Genomic DNA, 25,808 nt, shown 5'->3' on the forward strand with positions numbered 1-25,808 from the left:
TATCAAACTATCTTCCACCGACACCGAATCATCTGGTATGCGCTTGCAACCATGTTCGGGCAGTCAAGATTGAAAACCCGTCGAGTTTGAACCCATAATCACCACACAACTGAACAATAAATAAACCTGCCTCAAACTACTAACTAACAAAATGATACATAAGAAAAGAAAGTTAGAAGGAAAGTTTAGAGCAGAGAATAATGGCCTCTTTAAGAAGAGTTACATCATGTCAGTTTACAAAACCACTGTTTGTTAGCTCACTTTGGCTTTTTTGTCACTGACGCTTTTTTGCCACAACTTTGAGTGTTTTAGGTGGGCCTTACCAAGAGGAATCTACGAATATTTCTTCATGCCCTCATTGTAAATCTTGCAGGTTACGTAAAATATGTTCAGTAACAGAAAATATTTCATTGGATAGTTAAAACAATACAAAATGGATATTAAAAGATTGCAACAACCTTCTGAACTTCTGTTTCTAATCTTTGAAGATTAGTTGACCCACACTTGTGTGATACTGTGGGAAAGAGGAAACATTACCTCAAAAAAAAAAAAATAAATAAATACATATAATAGCCTATATTTAAGAGAAGTGTGGAGAAGTGTGAACGAGTGAACTAACCCAAACATAGATATGCTCTCTAATAGTCTGTCAAAATTGATCAAGCTAGCTATATTTAAGTTCAATAACATTTAACAGTATTATTATATTTTTTATTTTATTTTTATGTATTTATCACCTGCTGTTTTTATATGTTTTAATGTTTGGTATGTTGAATGTTATGTTTGTGGTCAATGAAGGATGTCGATGCCTCTCAGACTGTAAAACTAGTTTACCTATGGGTACCAATAAAGTAACTTGACTTGACGTGAATAGTAAGACTATGTTTTGAAACTTCTCTGACCACCTCCACCCCCCCATCAGGTACATCCTGTTTATCTGGGTGTTTTTGAAATTGGCTGTAATTTGCCTCAGGGTTTTACCAAAGATTCCACCCTTTTCATGCAGTGCTGAGTAAAAAAAAGAGATAAACAAAAATGACAGATTACATCAGAACCGCCTCCAGACCCAGAAAATCACTGACACCCCAGAGGGGTAAATGTCAGTGTCACAACCAATCCTATTATTATTTAGATTGGATGTCATGACCCTGACAAAAATGCATACATTACAAGGAAGGTATAAAATGCTTGGCTTCTTCTTGTTCAGGTCATTATCAAAGGAACAAGGTCCTCGTTTTGGCAGAAACCTGGTAATAAAACTTTAAAGATCTTTGCAATGGAGTGTTCAATTAAAATGGGTTTCATTTTGTCGTAATTTCAATGCCATAAACTGCTCTCTCTTTACAGTCAATCTAGTTACAACAGTTGTTGCAATTCTTACAGCAGCAGTAACATTTCTTACAGTAAGAGGTGAGACTTTCTCTCTCTCTCTGCATGCTGGGATATTCTGTGGTGGTCTCATCATGGTGTATTTTCTCTTAAAAATGGTTCATTCCTTTGCAGAACAGCCATGGTGATCTACACAGTAACGGTGAACACAGGAAAAAGGCTTTTGGCAGGAACCACCAGCTATATCTACATCCAGCTGCGTGGGACTGAGGATGAGAGTGACGAACAGAGTCTTAATTGCGTTCAAGGGTTTTGGCAGGGATCGGTAAGTGCACCCAATTAAACCAGCGGTATGGAGTGTGTTTTGGACAAAAATCTATCAGTCAATGCTACATTTAATGGAAGATAATTGGGTAACACTTTACAATACTGTTTCTTACTTACTGCAAAACTAATAAGGAACTACTGAAGAACTAATAGGTAATTCTTCATTAACTACTTCTTCACTACTCAGAAAGATGTGTTAACTAATCAGTATTTAACATAAATGTATAATTGTGTTAAGAAACAGGTAGTTAATCAATAACTAATGCTGTCATACCGCCTGAACAATGACTATTAATTATCTACTAACAAAGGTTCAAGAGAAATAACTAAGAAGTGACCACTAAACAGTCATAAAAACTACATTGTGGCCCTTTCTGAATTTACTAATGTTATTAATAGTAGTATTGTGAAAATACAATTTTATCAAATACATATAACTGTCAAAGAGGTTTTTGCCGGTGTGGTTTTGTGTGTTCTGCAAGAAATCGAATTCAGAAAGGAACCCCACTCAAGAGCCTTGCCATAGCTAACCTCAGACTAATTTTTATATGTTAAATTCAGTGCTGTGTTTTACATTAAATGTCATGCATCAGTAAATTCATTTATTGAAGGCAACGACTGGGGGAAACTGAAAAAATAGAGAACTTATTAGTAATTAATAAATCAATTCTGCAGGAATTACTTAAAACCTGAAACAGTATTCTAAAGTGAAAATATAGTGAACTCATTAGTAATTAATAAAAAAAAAATACCACATACGTCTGACTCAAATCAAACTTACTGTCAAAAACCACGATTAACGTAATCATCTAAACCTTAAAATACACGACAATGACTCGTTTACATGATATCTTCCTATATTTCAAATCAGAACATTTCTTAATAACATGTACAACACTGCCTAATTTTAATCTGGTTCAAAATAAGTGTAAGCAGACGGTGTCTGTCCTCCCGTGTCCACGGTAGTGGTGCTGGATCTCGTGTTCGGCGGGGAAACTGCTAACTTCAGACCGCCGCCCTGCGTTTCACTCAGAGCCCAAACATGCTGGGACTGACTTCAGGCCTAATTATCATTTTACTGGAGTTATATTTTATTGGGAGTAATATTTTATTATTATATTATATATATATATATATATATATATATGTAATCTTACTCAAGTACTTGATTTGTGTACTTCATCCACCACTCCACTGGAAAAAAAATGGATTAATGTAGTGACTACTGTGTATGACTGTTCATTAGTAGTTACTTCATAGCTATTTTTCTTGAACCTTAATTAATAGATAATTAAAAGTTATTCAGGAGGCATGACAGAATTCATATTGATTAACTAACTGTTACTTAACATAAAATTATATTACATACTGATTAGTTAACATATCTTCCTTAGTAGTTAACAGTAGTGACTTAAGTGTTAATGTAAGTAAGAACCAGTATTCTAAAGTGTTAAAGGCTAATTCCACCGGTGGAGACATGAATATGTATTGAAAGTGGGTCGTCCATGTAGTAGAATAGTATCATAAATTTCTAATTTGGGTCCTTGGCCGATAAAAGGCAGAAAATGACTTTGTTAGTGCTTGTGGATTGTTGTACAACAATCCCCATAGTGCATTGCAATGCTCAGCTCCGCAGGCCACTCCCACAACTCCACCCATCACTGTAGACTAGAGTTGAGCTCCACTCTACGCTACTGCCTGGAAATCATTTTGCACAAGGAAATCAGATAATGCACACAAATATAATATGACGCCATCAGCCAATGGACTGGCGTGATTGTATATGGGGGTGATTCTGACACGTAATTCTGCATGTGAAATGCAACCAAACTTGGAGTACGTTTTGTCTTCGGCATCTTCATTAATACCCTCGCAATCAGGCGATCCGCAAAGTCTCCCGCATATTGATATCGGCTCCCTGATGCCGCAAATGAGTTAAAATCTCCCGAATCTAGAGCGAGTGAGCAAGAGCACGCATGCGAGACAGATCAGACTGTGTCCACACCGTATAGTGTACGCACGAGGGAGAGAGCGAGAGAGAGATATTGCATGTGTGCGCCTCATGACACAGAGACTCAGGCACCGAAATTTTCATTCTTATTCGGTCGGGTTATTACCGTATACGTCCGAACCAGTTCCCTATTGGCTCCGCGTTTCGGTACCCAACCCTACCCACCCATAATGCATCCGTCTGTGTATTCAGTACCTTCGTCCATATTTTAAAATAGTTTCTGCCGATGAAATCAAACGCACTGGCACTGATCTGTGATTGGTCTGTTAGCGCATTAGGCCCAGCCCCCTATGTTTGAAAGGGTTGGATCTAGTGCTTGTGGTCTTTACAGAAATCCCCCCCTCTTGCACTTCCTCCTACAATAATGTAAAATGAGGATTTTTGCGTCATTGTAGGAGGAAGTTAAAAAAGGTCTTTCTCGTCTCAGGGGTTAGGGTTAGGGTTAGAGTGAGTGAGGGGTGGTCAATCAAACGAGAGAGTGTTGCGCGACCATTCAATAGTATAACTGGGTTTCTAACAGTGGAAATCTTAATGCAAATAGGTGGAGTGTCTCAAAAAATTTTTTTTTTTTATTTAAAAATAAAAACTTTTTTTCATGGAAATTCTGGAGTTTCTTCTATGAATTTGAACCCCCTCCCCCGACTTCTTATTAGTTAATAGTTTTGCACACAGTGGCCCTAATACGCCATTGTACATATGTCTGTTTAGGTGCAAGAATTTCAGATAGACTGTAAAGCGCCCCTGGGAGAGCTCATAGATGTCCAGCTCTACTCCAAGCCGTTCATGGGTCTTCTTTACGACCAGTGGTTCTGCGATAAGATCACCATCAGCACGCCAGAAGGAGACAAAATTTTGTTTCCGTGCTACAACTGGCTGGACTGGAACGAGAGGCTCGCTTTAAGACCAGCTAAAGGTAGGCACTCCCATTTCAAGTCATGGCCCCCATTCATATTTACTGGAGTAATTGAAAGTTCAGTGGTGATGTCTTGCAAATATACTGCATGTGCGCGCGCACACACACACACACACACACACACACACACACACACACACACACACACACACACGCGCGCACACACACACACACACACACACACACTTTTGTATATTGCAGAGGAATTCCTTTAAGCAAACCTTTGTGTCTTAATACGATGGAGAGATAACGTGAAGAGTGTCAGATGCTCAAATACAGTATAACTCCTGCACAGGGTCAGGACTAGAGATTACATGGCTATGATTGTTGGGATGTTGGCCATTGGCTGATGGCTTGCAGATGTACTGCGTATGTAGTTGTCATTCATATGTTTTTTATCTATCTCAGAAGACTGTGCTACATTAGCTATAGGCTAATGCTACTATTACTTATTATGCTACTAATGAAGCACTTTTGAGATGAAAATGGTTTCAGTTGCAAACAAACTAATTTAGATTGTGAATTAATGTTGGCATTTGTATTTCAGCTTCACTTGTGTTCCAGGACACCAACCCAATAGCCCAAAAACTAAGGATGAGGGAGTTAGACGAGCAACAGAAGTTATTTAGGTTGGTGGACAGCACGCCTATGCAAGTCGAGCGTGACAGCCAAGTGTCTGCGTTACATTAAGATAAAGAGAAATGAAATTCCTTGTGTTGAAATACTTTACTCCTAGGTGGCGTGTGTATGCTGAGGGCACGCCTCAAGTTATCGATTGCGACAGCGCCATCTCTCTGCCGCCTGAAGTCCGATTCTCTTTCTCAAAGGAATCCGAGTTTTACTTCTCTGCAAGAAAGCAGTAAGTGACCAAATCATTTTTACTCCCTCCTGTAGTGTTCATCTCTTTGTTACACACTGTTCAGAGTTCACGGGTCTGCTGGACCCAATATTGGGTTTTTACAACAACACAACCATAAGAATCAGGGAAACAACTGAACTGGTGTCAACTCTATTTCTTATTTGAATGACAAGCAATATAGTCAGTAGGCGTATTCATGGTTTTGCCATATTGGCTTCCTCTTCCAGATTATGGCAGCAGTAGCATCTGCAGGTTCACGTCGGTGTAGTTTCACTCAGCTTCTTGACAGATTCTTGTGCTTTTTCAAATTTTTCAAAAGAGCCAGAGCAAAGTTTACACTCGTGTATTAGAAATACTGGTGAATGTTTATTATATAATAACAACAGTAGTAATATTCGACGTGCACTGCTAGCAGTTCTGGTAGTTGTATAATGTTACAACAGTAGTTACAACAACAATACTGTTTTTGTCACTCATTGACACCCAAGCTATAGGCCTACTTTATACTATATTTTATTTACTGACATGCTGGTTTCTAGCACACCGGATGAGAAGCTCAGCACCACATATTTAAAGTTGGACCACTTTATTCTCTAGGAGTGTACACCGGTAAACGGCGGCGCATTCAGTGTCTGTCCGCGGCGCCCAACAATGGCTCAGGACCTTGGTCAAAATCCTGCCATTTACACAGTTTTCTATAAAATGTACATTTATTTGTCTCAAAATTCTGTTAATGTACATACTGACTTCACTGTGTGCTGCTATTAGGGATGGGACGTTATGAAATATCACGATTATAGTGTCCAAATTTATTGAGATTATAAATAATATCACGGTTTTGTTAAAATTAGATGAAAGTGTTCAAAAAGACCTGATTCTCACACTGAAAACATTTCAACAAATTTTATAATTGAAAATCATCAAATGACAAATAAAACAAGCAGCTCTATGCATTCTTTTAAGAAAGATTCTAATCTATGGATTTTTCTTCTTTATAATGCTCGTCGTCTATAGAGCATCACTATGAGCATCACTCTCCCGAGAGAGCGTTGGTGCCGGAAGTAAATTTCCCATTCATTTCTCCCATTGACATTTCGAAAATCCATATCTAAAGAGTATAAGAGCATGTCCGAGGATAACCAGCTACGGCTGAACTCATGAGCGTACATCATATCATTTCGAGTGAAAAAACGAAGAGAAAATCCAAATAAAGTCGAGGGTACAAGCCTGTGTACATATGTTCATTTCCGAGCAAAAGAACTACTCCTCCCATAAACCACCGCGCCTCACTGAAGTCGTCTGAAGCCACCGTGAAAGAGACTTTTGAGTGGCTTCCAAAGCTGGCGACGGCCACGTGAACTTTTTATAGTGAATGTGCAGCGAAACTCCTTTTCCTCCATTTACTGAAGCTTATATGTGAAATGCATTTGGAGCTCCACATGCTAAAACATTGAGCATCAGGCTCGCTCATAGGCTGTGCTTCGGCAACTGCACATCCAATGGCGTGGGGGCGTCTCCGAGGTGCGACCATTGAACTTGAACCCTACATCATTACGCGATCTTCAGTCTTCACGTACCTTTGCGGGGTTTCAGACACGTGACACGACTTCCAATCAGATGCATCACTGTGGGATTGTTCAAGATTGTGGGTAATGAAGTACTTAACCAATACATAGCAAATAAAAGGCATTTATCTTAAAACAAGGTTAGTGCCCCATGAACTTTTGGCGTTTATATGAGCATATACAATCGCTTAGTACAGCTGTAGCTGGTTTTAAGTCTACCATATATGGTTACTTTTTTAAGCCTTATATCCCAATCGTCAATGGTGAAATTGTAGGCTGTGGGCGGGACTGTGATGCTCTATAGCAATGGATTATTCGCGCACATCCATATCACAACAGACGCACATTCTCGTTTCATTCAAATACATCTTGCCGTCTTGAGTCTCTGGTTTTTGATTGTATTGAAAATGAAAGCAGAGTTGATTTATATTACAGAGTTTGATAATATTTGTGTGATATATCTTGTCTGGGCAATTGTTTTACAAAATGAATTTAAAAACAGGTAAGATTTAAAACATTAGCTAATCTCATTATCAATTAAAAATATGTCCCCGTAATTATGTGGTAAAAATAAAATTGGTGTAATACTTGATGTCTCTATACATTACTATCCCTTAAAATGTCACTCTTAATAATAGTCTTATTTGAAGTTGTTCGTTCGTCTAAGACTCAAAGCCACTTGCTGCAAACTTTTCTTCGCATCTATTTCAAGTGAGTGACAAAATGTTTACACTCAAAACAACATTTCGTGCCAACTGTTTCCCAGTGGTGTAGTTTTGGTATTGAGGTCAAAGTTGGGTGACCATCCTCGATCAAGTTTCCCTTAGGAGTTTTGTAAAAGCCAAAATATGACCACCCCTCAGATTTGGTCCTCTTAAAAGGCTGAAAAATCTCCCGAGCGCGGTCTCTGCCTTCCGCCATTCCTTCTCCAATAGTAATTTAAAAAAAAAAACATTGCATGCAGCGCCTGCATCAGACTGGCCGACAGGATTTACAGTGAGTTATTCAAATCGAGATACACGGTTTTAATGACAACTAAACTTTAAACGATAATACTAACCGTCAGTATATTTTATCGTGGTTTATCGTGAAACCGGTTGTCGTCCCATCCCTAGCTGCTATTTATATTTAATTTAACATTCATTTTCAGAAATCAGCTGCTTAAATGAAAATTGCTGATGTTATCAGATACAGTACAATACTGTACAGTACAATTATCACATAGGACAGACATGATCTTAATTCCATAATGTCCTTAAACATAACAATATTGCTGGCCATAAACTGAGAAAGTGTGTGTCCGGTGTGCGATACTTCTGTCCTAGACGCGGCGCGCTTCTCGTCCAGTGTGCGACCCCCTTGACACCACACAAATTGAGAAACGGGCATCATAAACAAGTGATTAACAAGTGCTGCATGGTGCATCTCAACTGTCTCTTAATTACACTTGAATACACGTATTCGTATTGAACCGTTCGGTACGAGGCTTTCGGTTCGGTTTTCAGTATGCATATTTGAACCGAACGGTTCGTTTGACCATTCCTGCCAACCAAAATTCCCTTATTCAAATGTAGGCGCGTCGCACGTGGCAAGTACGCTTATAATGTAGAGACGTTGGCGTGCGTGACCACAACATTGCCCAACATCAAATGGCAAATTAATGTAAGCAGAACGAAACTGATCTACTCGTTATCGTGTGGTTGACGGACCGTTTAGCAGTTTGGTCCAATGCAGTGCGAGCCGATCTTAATCAAGCAGCTTACTGCACCGCCAAATCAGAAAGATCATTTTTTTGAATTCGCCACTGAAGTAATAACATCGTTGCTAGACCTAGTGAGAAACATTCACATTTCTCCGTTATTAACGGATCAAACAGCGCTGACGTGGAAACCAGGAAGAAACATTGTGCCATGAATGAACTATCCAGTGTCCACAGATCAGCAACATTCACCATGGATTTACTGTTTAACACTACTAACTGTAAGTTTGGCAGGAATAGTAGGCTATAATGCTTTCAAGTAATATCACGTCGGATTTATTGTGACATTATGAATACAATTGCTGCCCTCAAATGTTACTCAAATAGAACTAAAATAAACCTTTGTTTATAACTACTACAATATTACATTTAATTTTGTCCAATGAGCTGTTTTGTTTTATATGCTCCTAAGAAAAGTCAAGTATAGCTCCATCATTGCTCAAAGTTAAGAAATATCATACTTTATGAAAAAAAAAAAAAAATGAAATCAAGGAAATTTCTCTGGCATTTCTTTCTTTTTGCTGTATCAGAAATATACCGAACCGTGACACAAGTGTACCGAACCGTGAATTTTGTGAACCGTTACACCCCTACTCTTAATATTTTATTTTTAAGCGACTTTTTCAGCCAACATTTGAAAATTGGGAGAAGATATAAAATCCTGAAAAGAGCCATAGCTTCCCGACCCCTGGTATAATGGAAGTGGATGGCAGTAATGTATAATATCTAATAGCAACTACAAAGATGCTCACAACTATAGTTGTATATCAAGGCTGTTACACTATGAATGTTTGCACTGTGTACCTGTGTATTCTGTGTGTGCAGGTTAGCTTTGCTGAAGCTAACTGGATTAGCTGACTGCAGAAAGTCATGGGAAAGCATCAGCCAACTGGAACCAATCCTTTGTGACAACAGATCGGAAACCATTGGTACTCCTCTTAAATGAATAAACTGTTTAAAATTACTGTATGGCAAATAAAATACTGTCTATACTTTATAATCCCTTACAGAGCAAAAATATATGGGAATGTACTGCAAAATTTAATGCAATAAATTACATAATACATTTCCATATATGGGAAACTAGTGCTCAGCTTTTCCAATATACTGCAAAATATGCATTGACCATTTACGGCTATTAATGAATATAAAATATTTATAAATAGAGACAAAAACAGCAATAACATTCACAAAGTTTTAGCCTTTATGTGTACATGTATTGCACATACATGTTCCCATAAAAATGTGAATGGATGTTCACACACACACACACACACACACACACACACACACACACACACACACACACACACACACACACACGTTCACAGTCACGGAATGAGTTAAATCAGATTTCTAGTTCCCAGCATGCTTTGCTTCTGGCTGTTAAAGGAGAGCAAATGTTAAAATTAAGAGTTATTTTAATCTGTTTTGCTCAATATTAATATAGGGCTGAGAAATGCTAGTGTTTCCTTTTTTAATTTAAAAGGTTTTCTGGTATATCTGAGTTTTTGGAGTTACCATTGAGCTGAAGAGTAGAGCCTGTGGTTCGTTTGACGATTGGCCTTAGATCGTTAAAGCTGTAATTATTATATTGAATAAAGTAAAGGCTGTGCACTCCTCAGCACAGTGAAAGACTCTTGGCTAAATACTAGGACATGCAGGTGCTCTTGTGCTTTTGTTAATAAGCTAGAAAATATCCAACACTTATAAAGAAAATAATTAAGAAAATATAAGAAACATATTACATTCTATATATCTATAGATGTGTGTGTGTGGTGCTTGAGTATATAAAGGGGTGGTTTACTGCTTTTTTTCTTTGCATGATTGTGTTTATGGGGTGCAATATAACATGTATTTGTGGTTTTTCTTTTTTAAAAAGTCTTATTTTTCATAAACTTCACCTTGAATGAACTTCACCTGAATTTTAAAAAACGATATCTCTTCTTACACTGCACTTTCAGCGCTGCAACTTTGCAGATACTGTTCATGCACCAACAGCAACATTACACACTATTTAAAATGAAAAAAGTGAAATCGCAATCAACCCCCCCCCCCCTTCAAATAATGGTGTCGATACTGCAGTATCAATTTGAGGCAGAATCAGACTGAGAAAGCGGCGATGAAGAGAGTCAAGCTGAACCTCACCACATACTACGGCTCTTACTAAACGTTTCTGAAGGATAATTTGCTACATTTTTTTTACTTTATACACGTTTGTTTTACACAAGACTGGCTACTAATGTTAAACACAGAGTCGGCATTAGTTTACGTTCTTGATCAAATCGAAAATAATGCCGTAAACCATATATACATGAACATACATTTACAACATTAGTACTTATACAAAATTCTGGTCCATAATGTTTGTATGCATTTGTCGTAGACACAAAATAGCATAACTAGTAGCCTATAGTGGCTATAAAGCCAGCGCTGGCATTTGAAAAAAATAAAACACAGGGCTACGTCTGAAATTATACATGCAAATACATTTAAAATGATGAAGTCTTAGCCTACTTACAGGTTGTGGCCCAACAACTGCTGCCTCTGGTTTTAAAGTCGAAACTGCTTCATGTTTTAGTAACAGTTTCTTGTTGAATCCGGTGTTGAATTCGTGGAGATTCTGGAAGCTGTCTTCCGTAAATGCGCAGCACAGAGAGCTAGATTACGATCGTCACTTTCAGGAACATAATCAAACATAAACTGTATCCATTGTTGACGAAGTACAGCGTCTGTGGGAAGCCCGAACACAGAAGACCTGACAGCTGGTGAACACAACACACTCAAAACAAATTGGCCATGCTCTTTTTTGCTTATTCCGGAGGGAGGGGTTGATGTAAATGTGTGGGTTAGTGACGTACCATAACCCAGCTGTAGTCCCAATCCAGTCGTTTTTGTAGGCAATTATACTTCCTGATTTTTAAAAGACGATATCTCTTCTTACACTGAACTTTCAACGCTGCAGATACTGTTCATGCACTAACAGCAACATTACACACTATTTAAAATCAAAAAAGTGAATCAACACCCCCTTTAAATAAAATATCTGCAGTGCTAATCTATATATTATGAAGTGTACTACTGAATATAAAGTTACATACAGTACATTATGATATATTAGTAAATGTACTGTCACATATATTTCAATACATGAAAAGCGGCAAATACCTTATGTATTATTCAATACATTGTTACATATAAACACAATATATTATTCTGTATATTTTCAAATATACTGTTAAACCATTCACATATGGGAAATATATCTTGGTTCTGTAAGGGATATGTTCTGACACGGCATGCTTTGCAGAATACTGTCAGGAGCACTGGGATGAGGACGAGTTCTTTGGCTACCAGTTTCTGAATGGCCTCAATCCCATGATGATCCAGCTCTGCTCAACTCTGCCCGAGAACTTCCCCGTCACAGACGACATGGTCAAAGGCTCCCTAGGAGGCAGCAGCTTGGAGCAGGAGATGGAGGTACGCTTTCTTGCTACTGGCAATCATTTGGAAAGACTGGGTCTGGTTTGCTTTGGTTTTGTCTAATTTCGTGTGTGTCTTCATATTTGGTGTGATCTGCATCCACACCCAGAAAGGGAACATCTTCCTGTCTGACTATAAGATGCTGGATGAGCTGGTGGGCAATGTGGTCAGTGGCAGACAGCAGTATCTCACGGCTCCCCTGGTCCTGCTGTACTGCAACCCTCAAGGGATGATGCTGCCCATCGCCATTCAGGTGCGGATCTACAAGCAGAAATACATTACGAATAAAACCTCGGCTCTTTGAGGGAGAACACAAGACATCACGCTGTATGGGACGTCGCTCCTTGAGCATGTAGAGAGATTCGAATTGGCTTCAGCTGGGAAATGCTCAATAAGCGATATATCCCAGACTGAAACACAACTACCTGCTCAGTCTTTATTAAATTAAAAACAGATGAATAAATCTCGAAAGATGAGGTAAATAACCAAATTATTACAAAGAATTAAATGTGATATATAATGTAGAACTGATGAGTAGACAAACGTCTGAATGATTAAACATTAAACAAACCTTTTAATATGTCAACGTCTTTATAGAGTAATTACGACAGATGTCGTGGAAATCCTTTCTCATTTTATAAAAAGGGAGAAAAATAATTACCCGGATTCCCTCAGAAACCATTTGTAGCATTTTCACGGATGTTCAAATGTAATCTCCACAGTTACGGCAGAAGCCCGGCGAAGACAATCCCATCTTCCTCCCGACGGATTCAAAGGCTGACTGGAAACTGGCCAAGATCTTCGTCCGAAGCGCAGAGTTTAGCGTTCAGGAGGTGGACTTTCACCTGCTGAGGACTCACCTGCTGGCGGAGGTGTTCACCGTGGCCACGCTGCGCAATCTCCCCTCGCCACACCCTCTCCACAAGGTATTGAATCTGTTGCGGATGAGGCGGTTTGACGTGTGTGAAGGATGAGGGCTCATAGATCAACAGTGGCGTGTTCCAGAGATGCCACATCCACACCCACAGAGAGAGAGAATGATAGCGAGTTCAATAATGTATGGCACTTCTATACTATTTGACGGCAGGGGAGTTTTCAGGTGTAGTGTGTGGTCACAGCTGTGTCTATTTGACCTATTGTATCTATTGTTACCAAGTGAAAAAGCCCGTCCTTCATTATTGGCCTTTTGGAGAGAGGGACTGGCTCATCTATAGCTTGTGGTAGAGGTCTTCACAGTGCACCCGAGACCCGTCGGCCCCGGACCCGACCCGGGACCTGTACGGGTTCGGGTCTATATTTTAAATGATCAGCCGGGTCCGGGTCGGGTCCGAATCTATTACTTCGGGTCCCGGGTCTGTTTAACATTGTGTGTAATACCAACGCATTCTCATCCTTTAGCGTCATATAGGACGCGCTGTATAACAAAACGGCGAAATACTACTCACATGGCACCCGTTATCGTTAATATAACACGCGCTGAGAACGGGCTGGTAATACACGCGCGATTGGAGTGCAATCTCAAGCGCGTGTCATGTTTCTATGGCAACCAGAGCAGAGCTTCCGCCAAACCGCGCTTTGCATTTTCTCCAATGTTTATAATAATATAAATGAACCGTCTTGTTTAATCTTAAAGTTTTGGTGGTCAGATTCAGACTCAATGAAGAGCAGAGAGCACAGATATGATCAAGCTGAACAAGCAATCGTTATTATAGTTCAAAAGGGCAAACAGTTAAAGTTATTATGCGAGTTAACTCGAGTCAGAATGTGCATGTGCAAGGCTGCATTTGTCATCCATCACCGTGACATCAAGTGGACTTTTAAAGCTGAAATAATGAGTGGATTAAGCTTGGAAAAACCAGAGAAACAACATGGATAGAACTTTCTTGTCGGTGGCTTGCAATGCATCACAGTCAGTCAGATAACGTCAGGAAGTGAGACGACGGCTACTAAAATTAGGTAAAAAGTTTTATTTTTCACAACTCATGTGAAATAATATGTGACAATCGGGTCCAGTCGGGTTTGTGTCTTCCTGCCGGGTTCGGGTCCAGTTTTCAAATAATAGACGGGTCCAGGTCGGGTCCGGGCAGTACATTTATGGCATTTCTCGGGTCTGCACGGGACCGGGTCCAACTTTTGAAATGAACGACGGGTCGGTTCGGTGTAGCACATTACGGGTCTCTTTCGGGTCGGGCATGAATTTTTGGACCCGTGAAGACCTCTAGCTTGTGGACACAGACTACACAGAACATTAGGTACACAAGTAATTTCTCACTCAAACCCAGTCACCTCCCTCTAACAATTCTCTCCAAAAAATGTAATCGTTCTGCAATTTGTATAAAAATATCTGGAATGGAATTCAGGAAGTCACATACAAAATAAGGCTTGCGGGTTCAGTTACACACACACAGGTGCAATAGCGCACGCACTCACAGACAAGAAATTAAAATTCATTCTTTATTCATATATCTTCAAAGAATGTGAAGGCAGTGAATACAAATCTCTTTCTTACTTTTCCTTCTGCAGCTCCTCTTTCCCCATATCCGATACACACTCCAGATCAACATCATGGCCCGGAATCAGCTGATATCCGACAATGGGTCCATTACAAAGGTGTGCACATTCAATGGTTAAAGAGGCACTAAAGGATCAGTCTTCAATTATAATCCAATACACTTTTTGTTGAATTCAGTTCACTATCCTATGGTGCAAAGATGTATCATATTTTAAACAAAAGGGTCAAATAAAATCAATCAATCAATCATCCTATGTACCTGCAAAAATATCTTGTAAGATTGGTAAAAACAAAAAAAATACATGAATGGCTCTTTAACGTCTTCTGTGATGACTGACGTCTTGAACAGTAGATTGCTAGATTGCCTTCACTAAATTTTATATTTTTATTTAAATGTTGAGGAAATTATAATGGGATTTGTGATGACAGAACTTTGCTCATACAGTAGCCTTTGACCTAACTTTGTCATGTCTTCTCTTCATTATACCACTCGTAGTATGCAGGAGTAGGTGGAGAGTCATTGAAGGAGTTGCTGAAGCGTGCCACTGCCTCCCTGACCTACAGCGCCCTCTGTCTTCCTGATAACATCTCAGAGAGAGGCCTGGAGACTGTGCCAAACTACTACTACAGAGATGATGGGATGAAACTGTGGGATATCATCAACAAGTATGACTACCAGTGGAGTTTAGTCTAGTGTTTAATTGATAGGCATTACACTCACCTGAAGGGTTATTAGAAACACCATACTAACACTGTGTTTGACCACTTTCGCCTTCAGAACTGCCTTAATTCTCTGTGGCATTGATTCAACAAGGTGCTGAAAGCATTCTTTAGAAATGTTGGCCCATATTGATAGGATAGCATCTTGCAGTTGATGGAGATTTGTGGGATGCACATCCAGGGCACGAAGCTCCCGTTCCACCACATCCCAAAGATGCTCTATTGGGTTGAGATCTGGTGACTGTGGGGGCCGTTTTAGTACAGTCAACTCATTGACATGTTCAAGAAACCAATTTGAAATGATTCCAGCTTTGTGACATGGTGCATTCTCCTGCTGGAAGTAGCCATCCGAGCATAGGGACATGATGGCCATAAAGGGATGGACATGGTCAGAAACTATGCTCAGGTAGGCCGTGGCATTTAAATGATGCCCAATTGGCACTAAGGGGCCTAAAGTGTGCCAAGAAAACATCCCCACACCATTACACCACCACCACCAGCAGCCTGCACAGTGGGAACAAGGCATGATGGATCCATGATCTCATTCTGTTTACGCCAAATTCTGACTCTACCATCTGAATGTCTCAACAGAAATCGAGACTCATCAGACCAGGCAACATTTTTCCAGTCTTCAACTGTCCAATGTTGGTGAGCTCTTGCAGATTGTCGCCTCTTTTTCCTATTTGTAGTGGAGATGAGTGGTACCCGGTGGGGTCTTCTGCTGTTGTAGCCCATCCGCTTCAAGGTTGTGTGTGTTGTGTCTTCTTCACAAATGCTTTGCTGCATACCTCGGTTGTAACGAGTGCTTATTTCAGTCATTCTTTGTAAACCCTAGAAATGGTTGTGCGTGAAAATCTCAGTAACTGAGCAGATTGTGAAATACTCAGACCAGCCCGTCTGGCACCAACAACCCTGCCACGCTCAAATTTGCTCATATCGCCTTTCTTTCCCATTCTGACATTCAGTTTGGAGTTCAGGAGATTGTCTTGACCAGGACCACACCCCTAAATACATTGAAGCAACTGCCATGTGATTGGTGGATTAGATAACTAATGAAATGCACTAATGAAAAATTGAACAGGTGTTGATAAAATCCTTCAGGTGAGTGTATGCTTTCTACTGCTTTACTGCTCTACTTTCTACTACTCTCTCTCTCTCTCTCTCTCTCTCTCTCTGTGTGTGTATTACACAATACATCCAGTTTTTAGGGCTGAACTAATACTTCCTGGTGCAATTCATATTTCAGCAAATACAGTGTCAATTATACAGGTTCATGGGTCAGTAAGCACATGCTGTACATGTACTGTGTTGCTTTGAATAAATTCCGGCTTAAGAAATAAATGCAAACAAGTAAAGCTGTTAATATGTGAACCTGGAAAACATCTGACTGTGAGGTTGCTTACAGGTTTGTTGCAGGGCTCTTGTCCCACTACTATCAACATGATGTAAACGTGCAGAAGGACACAGAGCTGCAGAGCTGGATCAGTGAGATATTCACCAATGGCTTCCTGGGAAGAGATTCCTCAGGTCTGTTATCAATCCGTTGTCAGGGCTGTTGCAGGTGAATATGCTGCACGAGTGATTTCTGGTGGAATACAAATGTGTGAGAATGCATTTCCAACGGAATTGTTGCCATATTAGGACATATAATCCAACAAAGGTTTCTTTTCTTTGTGTGTGTGTATTTGCACAGCATAAGATTTGCTTTGAGGAACAACCTCTTTTGTAAACCCCACTGTAATTCACTGTTTTATGCAAAATTATTGAACCAGGTCAATAGTCAAAATTCGTTTAGTTTATGCCTCCACTTTCCGTGTGTGTGTGTGTGTGTGTGTGTGTGTGTGTGTGTGCGTGCGCATGTATAAACATCCTGAACTGACTTCCTCACAGAAACCGCCTTACATTCTTCTTCCCAGGAATACCATCATCTTTTCAGACATTGAAAGAGCTGATCAAGTTTGTCACCATGGTGATCTTCACTGCATCAGTCCAACATGCCGCTCTGAACAATGGACAGGTCAGTTAGTACAAATCAATTCAATTCCAATCACACAGAGCCATTAAAGCCTCAGTCCGTGGTCCTAATCTCCTACACTTTTCCTCAAATCCAGTGAATTGCTCCATGCATAGCTGTACGTTCAGTGTCACATGTTCATGTGTTTTGAGTCATGTGTATAGTTTTGTTCCAGTGTTTTGCAGCCTGTGTGTTAAACCGACCGCACACTGTGGGATTCTGGCCACGATTCGGACGTCTGGGACAAATTTAAGCAAATCGTAAAACATTCTTCTGATCTTTGGCTAAATTCTGAAGTCTTTTAACGTTAGTTTGACATGTTCACCGACAGTTGCGATTAATGACCGTTGCGATCACAGTTTACATCAACATCATCATCATCTTCCGCTCATCCGAGGCCGGGTCGCGGGGGCAGCAGTCTAAGCAGAGATGCCCAGACTTCCCTCTCCCTAGACACTTCCTCCAGATCTTCTGGGGGGACACCGAGGCGTTCCCAGGCCAGCCGAGAGACATAGTCTCTCCAGCGTGTCCTAGGTCTTCCCCGGGGGCTCCGCCCAGTGGGACGTGCCCGGAACACCTCCCCAGGGAGGCGTCCGGGAGGCATACGGGACAGATGCCCGAGCCACCTCAGCTGACCCCTCTCGATGTGGAGGAGCAGCGGCTCTACTCTGAGCTCCTCCCGGGTGACCGAGCTTCTCACCCTATCACTAAGGGATCGCCCAGCCACCCTGCGGAGAAAGCTCATTTCGGCCGCCTGTATCCGGGATCTTGTCCTTTCTTGTCCTGTCCTTTCATAGGTGAGAGTAGGAACGTAGGAACGATCGACCGGTAAATCGAGAGCTTTGCCTTACGGCTCAGCTCCTTCTTCACCACAACAGACCGGTACATCGACCGCATTACTGCAGAAGCTGCACCGATCTGTCTGTCAATCTCCCGTTCCATCCTTCCCTCACTCGTGAACAAAACCCCAAGATACTTAAACTCCTCCACTTGAGGAAGGATTTCTCCACCAACTTGAAGTGAGCAAGCCACCCTTCTCCAACTGAGGACCATGGCCTCGGATTTGGAGGTGCTAATTTTCATCCCAGCCGCTTCACACTCGGCTGCAAACCATCCCAGTGTATGCTGAAGGTCCTGGTGTGAAGGGGCCAACACGACAACATCATCCGCAAATAGCAGAGACGAAATCGTGTGGTCCCCAAACCTGACACCCTCCGGCCCCTGGCTGCGCCTAGAAATTCTGTCCATAAAAATTATGAACAGAACCGGTGACAAAGGGCAGCCCTGCCGGAGTCCAACATGCACCGGGCAGAAGTCTGACTTACTACCGGCAATGCGAACCAAGCTCCTGCTTCGGTCATACAGGGACTGGACAGCCCTTAGTAAAGGACCCCGGACCCCATATTCCCGGAGCACCCTCCACAGGCCGCCTCGGGGGACACAGTCGAATGCCTTCTCCAAATTCACAAAACACATGTGGACTGGTTGGGCAAACTCCCATGAACCCTCCAGCACCCTGTAGAGAGTATAGAGCTGGTCCAGTGTTCCACGGCCCGGACGAAAACCACACTGTTCCTCCTGAATCCGAGGTTCCACTATCGGCTGTATTCTCCTCTCCAGTACCCTGGCATAGACTTTCCCAGGGAGGCTGAGAAGTGTGATCCCCCTGTAGTTGCAACACACCCTCTGGTCCCCCTTCTTAAAAAGAGGAACCACCACCCCGGTCTGCCATCCCAGAGGCACTGTCCCCGACTGCCACGCGATGCTGCAGAGGCGTGTCAACCAAGACAGCCCCACAACATCCAGAGACTTGAGGTATTCAGGGCGGATCTCATCCACCCCCGGTGCCTTGCCACCGAGGAGTTTCTTGACTACCTCGGTGACCTCAGCAAGGGTGATGGGCGAGTCCACCTCTGTGCCCTCAGCCTCTGCTTCCTCAATGGAAGACGTGACGGCGGGATTGAGGAGATCCTCGAAGTATTCCTTCCACCGTCCGACGACATCCCCCGTTGAGGTCAACAGCCGCCCTCCCCTACTGTAAACAGCATTGGTAGGAGACTGTTTCCCTCTCCTGAGGCGCCGGACAGTTTTCCAGAATCTCTTCGAGGCCAGCCGATAGTCCTTCTCCATGGCCTCAACGAACTCCTCCCAGGCCCGAGTTTTTGCCTCCACAACCACCCGGGCCGCAGTCCGCTTGGCCTGCCGGTACCTGTCCGCTGCCTCCGGGGTCCCACAAGCCAACCAGGCCCGATAGGACTCCTTCTTCAGCTTGACGGCATCCTTTACTTCCGGTGTCCACCACCGGGTTCGAGGATTGCCGCCTCGACAGGCACCGGAGACCTTACGGCCACAGCTCCGAGCAGCCGCTTCGACAATGGAGGTGGAGAACATGGTCCACTCAGACTCAATATCTCCAGCCTCCTTCGGGATCTGGTCGTAGCTCTGCCGGAGGTGAGAGTTGAAGATCTCTCTGACAGAAGATTCAGCCAAACGTTCCCAGCAAACCCTTACAGTACGCTTGGGTCTGCCGAGTCTGTCCAGCCTCCTCCCCTGCCATCGGATCCAACTCACCACCAGGTGGTGATCAGTTGACAGCTCAACCCCTCTCTTCACCCGAGTGTCCAAGACATACAGCCGCAGGTCAGACGATAGGACCACAAAGTCGATCACCGACCTGCGACCTAGGGTGTCCTGGTGCCACGTGCACTGGTGCACCTAACCCTAACCGTTATGGACAAACTGTAACTAGCACAGAAGTCCAATAACTGAACACCACTCGGGTTCAGGTCGGGGAGGGGGGGCGTTCCTCCCAATCACGCCCCTCCAGGTGTCACTGTCGTTGCCCACGTTAGCGTTGAAGTCCCCCAGTAGAACGACGGAGTCCCCAGTCAGAGCACTTTCCAGCACTCCTCCCAGAGACCCCATGAAGGCCGGGTACTCTGCACTGCCGTTTGACCCGTAGGCACACACGACAGTGAGAGACCTATCCCCGACCCGTAGGCGCAGGGAAACGACCCTCTCGTTCACCGGGGTAAACTCCAACACATGGCGGCTGAGCTGGGGGGCTATAAGCAAACCCACACCAGCCCGTCGCCTCTCACAATGGGCAACTCCAGAATGGTGAAGAGTCCATCCTCTCTCAAGGTGTGTGGTTCCGGAGCCCAAGCCATGCCACTGCATGAAAAGTGGGATTTTCGTCCCCGTAAACTGCCGGAAATCTCCCTAATTTTCGGCAGTTAACGACAATTTACAGACTGTGAACGTCGCGTTCGTCTGTGCCACATATTGACGGAAACGAACCATGACGTATGCATGGAGCGCTCGCGGAGGTGTGAATGGCCCTAATTAGCATATGAATAGCAGCACTGCGCGCGCCTTGCCAGAGAATGGCTTGAATTTCCTCACTCAGTATTGGTTGAAATTCACTACATTTAAACAAGAAAATCACTCGTGATTGGTTGGCAGATCTGTTACTATTGGTCAGCCGACATAAAATTATAATAATAATATATATATATATATTCATATGATATGCTATTATGTTGTTTATTCATGTCATTGTTATCCTATGGACTAAATTATTATTACCATCAAGGACATGAATTTATTGAGGAAAGGAACATTTGCCACATACTGTTTATTCAAAGAAATAGCTTTATTAGAACAAACACACAACTATGTACAAAGCATTGGAGAACATCTTCACAGCACAGAAAACATGTCCTCCACCCTCTGGAAACATGGGACAACATACACACAGCACTACAGTTATACAAATAAATCAATAATATATTCAATATATTGCATCTTTATTCAAAAATAAATTGCCCTGAATGGCATCAGAATTGGGCACCAGATATATCAAACACAGAAGGCAGAATTATGAATGAATAATAAGGATGTAATTTAAAGGTATTGTTCACTTTGAAATTAATTTTTGATATGTTTTAGCTTACCTCAAGGGCATCCAAGATGCAGGGGTCTTTGTTTCCACAGTATTTTCAATTTTGATATTTTTAGGTCAAACCGTTGTTGTCTGTCAGTCATATAATGCAGGTGTATGGTCACCACCTCAAAGAGCATGCACAAAGAAGACCAAATTAAACATGATTTAATGACTCATAAATTAAGTACACATTGATGGACTAAGACACGAAATGAGCGTTTTGTGAGAGAAAACAAACAGTATTTATATTGTTATTGTATAAATGTGTATATATATACATATTTAGATATACACAAAAATGCAATATATCTTAATATGTTTAGATCTTCACAGTAAAACTTCTGAAATCTGTGTAAACAATGAGTGACGTACCAGTGCAAGATCGCTTCTGGCACTTTCCGCCGCATGCGCAGATCATATATATATATATATATACACACAAACACACACACTGTTCATTTTCTCACACAAACCGCTCATCTCGTATCTTAAGCCATCAACGTGTACTTACAGTTATGATTCATTAAATCATGTTTAATTTGTACTTCTCTGTGCATGCTCTTTTAAGAGATCCCCATAGACTTCCATTTTATGACTGACTGATGCCCTTGACGTAAGCCAAAACATTTCAAAAAAATAATTTCAAGTAAACTATCCCTTTAAAACTCTTAATTCAAGTCCTGTAGGCTTGGCTCATCAGGGCGAAGTGAATCCAAGTCTTTGCGACGCGTGCTTGAGGTTCACCTTGATGTACATACACCTCAGTGGCTGTGGAACCGAATTTCATGACCCCTTCTGCAAAGTTGAAAAAGACAATGATTTAGATGTATGGAAAGGCAATCTGCCCCAAGTCCCCACATTTGTAAGCAAAAATATATGTTTCTTCTGCATCCACTACCTGGTTTCCTTCAGGCGATGGCGGATGTCGACCAGTAGTTTCAGGACCTTTTTCTGGAACACTGAAGTAAACAAACACATTTGGTGATGTTTACAATACTCTAATTAGAATAACAAAGTTTGATAGCTCACAAGGGAGAAGGTGTCTATTAAAAGTGTCTTCTCCACTGCCAATAGATCAACACTTACCACCAGGTTTCAGTCACTGCATCTCCCAGTCTCAGTCACTGCATCTATACCACAAAAAAATGTGTTATAAAGTTATTATCAAATGATGAAACTGAACAGATTTATAAGATATTTAATAACTTGGTCAAACATTTATAACTGAATATAACATGCCATGTTCCAGTTCTCTTTGGCGTTTTGACCACTGTCTCACGCTCAAAGTCATCTATAAACACAAACGTTAATACAAATTAGTTTAGTTTTACTTGTTATTTGACTGGGGCCTGTTCAAAAGAAAAGAAGATGAGATCACAACACGTAACGTTACCTTGTTTAGGTGTTTTTTCTCCTATCAGCGAAGGACACCTCACTCCTTACAGCCCCTGAGAGACAAAACAAATCACAAACACCTGAAGATTTCACTCCATCACACAAAGTGATGAAATTTTACAAACAAGGATAGCATACACTAGAGCATACAAGCACATTACGCGCTTTATGTTTTATGACCCTGGCACTTATTATTTTTTCATAATTTCTGACGATATTCACAGTAAACGCATTGGGAAAAGCCAATTGAACACTCAGTATGAGTTAGTTTGATTACTAGCAAGGAATGGTAGCTAGCTTGCAGCCAGATAACAAAGTGCAACCTAACGTACAGTTTAGTGTCCCAAATTGTTCAAATTGAAACGAAACTAAAAAAGAATTAAGAGCAGCAAGCTAACGCAAAACAAAAAACTGTTCCGTTAGGTTAACACCCTTGGACATTCGCGGCAGTAATCACAGCAGATTTGTGAAGTTTAAGACAATAACGCTAAACTACCAAACACTATAAGTACACATGAACATAGAATTCACTAAGTTGGACGAACTTACCTTCAATTTAGAGGAAAAGATGGGTTCACCAGCGATCATGACGGCGAAGCAGGCTGAATATCTGTGCCGTTATTTCTGCTTGAATAACACGCCACATGCCTGGCACGTTGTCTCAGCCAATCAGAGTGGCTGACGTTACAGGTTGGATTATGATGATATGCTGCCTCAGCCAATCAGAGTTACGTTCACTGGTTTTTGACTCAGGTTGAAAGGCTGTCGTCGGCTGTCCTTGACTTTTCTGCTGCTGTTCATTTTAAATTAGGAATAAGGTAGATATACCCAAATAGGCTACCATGAAATGTAAAAATACATATATGCATAAATAAATAACTTTATTAGGCTACTTAAAATAAATAAACCAGTAAAAAATTTTGTAAAAAACAAAAACAAAAAAACATCTGTTTATAACTGTGAATTAACATCCAAAGATGTTATCATATATTTTGAAAACTACTTCTGTAAATGTTATGATGAATCTTGTAATTGTATTAGGAAAATTTCATATTCATAAGAGTAAAATGAATAATTCTAAACCTTGTTTGAAGTTTTTTTTTTTTTTTTGGGGGGGGGGGGGGGGGTCGGATTTTCAGTATTCAGTATAGGGCATTTCAGAATGTTTGTAAACAATAGGCACCGCGATACTTCCGGGTGGCAGAACGCGAGCGGCTTCCATTGACTAACTGAAGAGATCCAGCCGGCAACTGAACAGTTACACAGTTAAAATCATTGTTGTTGATCAAAGTTGAATCTATGGCGAAAATATGTTGTGTTTGGGGTTGCGCCACCAGATATACAGCAAAAGGTGTAGGTTTTTTTATCGATTTCCTTCAGAAAAAAGTAAATCTATCCAGCAGAACCTGTGGGTGAGGAGGTTAAAGCGAGTGGACGTCGTCAAAAGTGCATGTCGTCTTCTAATTATGAGCCTGAGCCCGATTTAAATCCAACCATTTTAATACGTGGGTCGTTATATAACTGACGTTCTCAACTAACTTAGTTATTTCTATTACTTTCCATGTTATTTTCTTTTGAGCGGTGAGTAAATGCTTCTTCATCGTAAATGCTTCTGATTGGCCAATGCGTTCAATAAATCAACACATATGTCTGTAATTGGCTACATCGCTCATCGCTGCAGTCACGTTATAAAATTAAACTCTGCCATGTAACTGTTAAGTCATTTCTATTTTGTTTTAGTTCTTGTTGCTTTTCTGCAACAGATGAATACAAATGTATTAGTTTTTATTTGTTTTATTCATAGATATTTCTAGTTTGCGGGAGTCCCGCGAATCGTTTTATTCTCCTGCAATCCGCACACACAGAGTGCATTACCGCCCGCACTCGGCCATCAGATCTAGTCCCGCGCCGCGGTCTAGTGCGTTGGGAGTGCACGTCGCTAGATCAAAAAAATCTAAGCTTTAATGATCATGTTAACTATGTCTGAATTTCCACCACGTCTGTTCTTGAATCAACTGTTGAAATGTAGATTAGGCTTCTGCCGGCGGTGTGTCTCCCTCCATGCAATTTACTAGTGTTGCCATAGGGACGCTTCGGCTTTTGCCACCCGGAAGAACGTCTTTTATTGTTGTGACGTCATGGTGAATTGTCGTATATTGAGTCTCTCAAATGTATCGATAAAAATGTAGTGAAACAATTGTATTTGCTAAAGAATATTGAAGCTAATTGAAAAGTGAATTTATGTGTATGCTATTTTCTTTCTTTAAATAGTACAAATTACTGGTTTCTAACTTTCTAAATTATTATTTGTTGATTGTTATCTTTTTGGATGTCATGTTGCAATGTTAAAAAAAAAAAAACAACAAAAAAAAAAAACACGGTAATTAGGTTATACTGAGCCTGATCTATTTCTACCAGAGATTGTCTTAGAATGAAGTTCCTTTCAGAAAAATGTTACCTGGGGTGAAACTCCCCTACCCTTATTTGCATGTGTATAGCTCACAGCATTTTCATTTACATGTCAAAGCCTCCTCTAGATTTAGGAGAAGGGGGGACAATGGGGGGACAACTGCCAAGCAAGGCCCACGTCAATTTCCGGCAATTCACAGCAGTTTTGAGTGTTACCTGTAAATTGCCGTGTGCAGTCGTAAACCTGAACTTCCACGACAATCTACAGTGCCGCTTACTGACGAAAATCCCACTTTTCATGCAGTGTGCGTAGAGGTGATCCCGACTATCTCCAGTCGGGATGGAGAAGGACTAGAGGTCCCGACTATCTAGTCGGGACCTCTCAACCTCACACACAATCTCAGGCTCCTTCCCCGCCAGCGAGGTGACGTTCCACGTCCCTAAGGCTAGTTTCCGTGTCCAGGGATCGGGTCGCCGAGGCCCCTGCCTTTTCGACTGCCGCCCGATCCTCTCTGCACCGGCCCCTTACGGCTCCTCCTGCAGGTGGTGAGCCCACGGGAAGGCGG

The 25,808-nt window shown here is 41.5% G+C and overlaps 1 protein-coding gene and 1 long non-coding RNA gene across 4 annotated transcripts in view; one reads left to right on the forward strand and one right to left on the reverse strand.

Annotated features, from left to right (window-relative positions):
• Positions 1–1,507: 1,507 nt before the first annotated feature.
• LOC120477429 (hydroperoxide isomerase ALOXE3) overlaps positions 1,508–25,808 on the forward strand; it is a 29,904-nt gene continuing 5,603 nt past the window's right edge. The window contains exons 1-12 of one of the 2 annotated variants that reach the window (XM_089126751.1): positions 1,508–1,654; positions 4,376–4,580; positions 5,128–5,209; positions 5,317–5,439; positions 9,589–9,692; positions 12,074–12,243; positions 12,356–12,499; positions 12,969–13,172; positions 14,770–14,856; positions 15,255–15,424; positions 16,884–17,005; positions 17,395–17,495. In XM_089126751.1, coding sequence (XP_088982877.1) covers positions 1,511–1,654; positions 4,376–4,580; positions 5,128–5,209; positions 5,317–5,439; positions 9,589–9,692; positions 12,074–12,243; positions 12,356–12,499; positions 12,969–13,172; positions 14,770–14,856; positions 15,255–15,424; positions 16,884–17,005; positions 17,395–17,495 — 1,656 coding nt within the window. In that variant the 5' untranslated portion in view covers positions 1,508–1,510. Of the gene's footprint in view, positions 1,655–4,375; positions 4,581–5,127; positions 5,210–5,316; positions 5,440–9,588; positions 9,693–12,073; positions 12,244–12,355; positions 12,500–12,968; positions 13,173–14,769; positions 14,857–15,254; positions 15,425–16,883; positions 17,006–17,394; positions 17,496–25,808 lie in introns of those variants that run through there. The other variant, XM_089126750.1, reaches the window with a different exon arrangement.
• On the reverse strand, positions 21,668–23,513 carry LOC120477931 (uncharacterized). 2 transcript variants are annotated; one of them, XR_016149839.1, is made up of 6 exons: positions 23,383–23,513; positions 22,832–22,886; positions 22,678–22,729; positions 22,525–22,568; positions 22,337–22,397; positions 21,668–22,233 (listed from the first exon to the last, which is right to left on the reverse strand). It is a non-coding gene; the product is annotated as an uncharacterized LOC120477931 (long non-coding RNA). The 2 variants fall into 2 exon arrangements; XR_016149840.1 differs by lacking the exon at positions 22,678–22,729.

The sequence above is a fragment of the Pimephales promelas genome, chromosome 24 (genome assembly GCF_988280905.1).
Source record: "Pimephales promelas chromosome 24, fPimPro1.hap1.1, whole genome shotgun sequence".
NCBI lineage: Eukaryota > Metazoa > Chordata > Actinopteri > Cypriniformes > Leuciscidae > Pimephales > Pimephales promelas.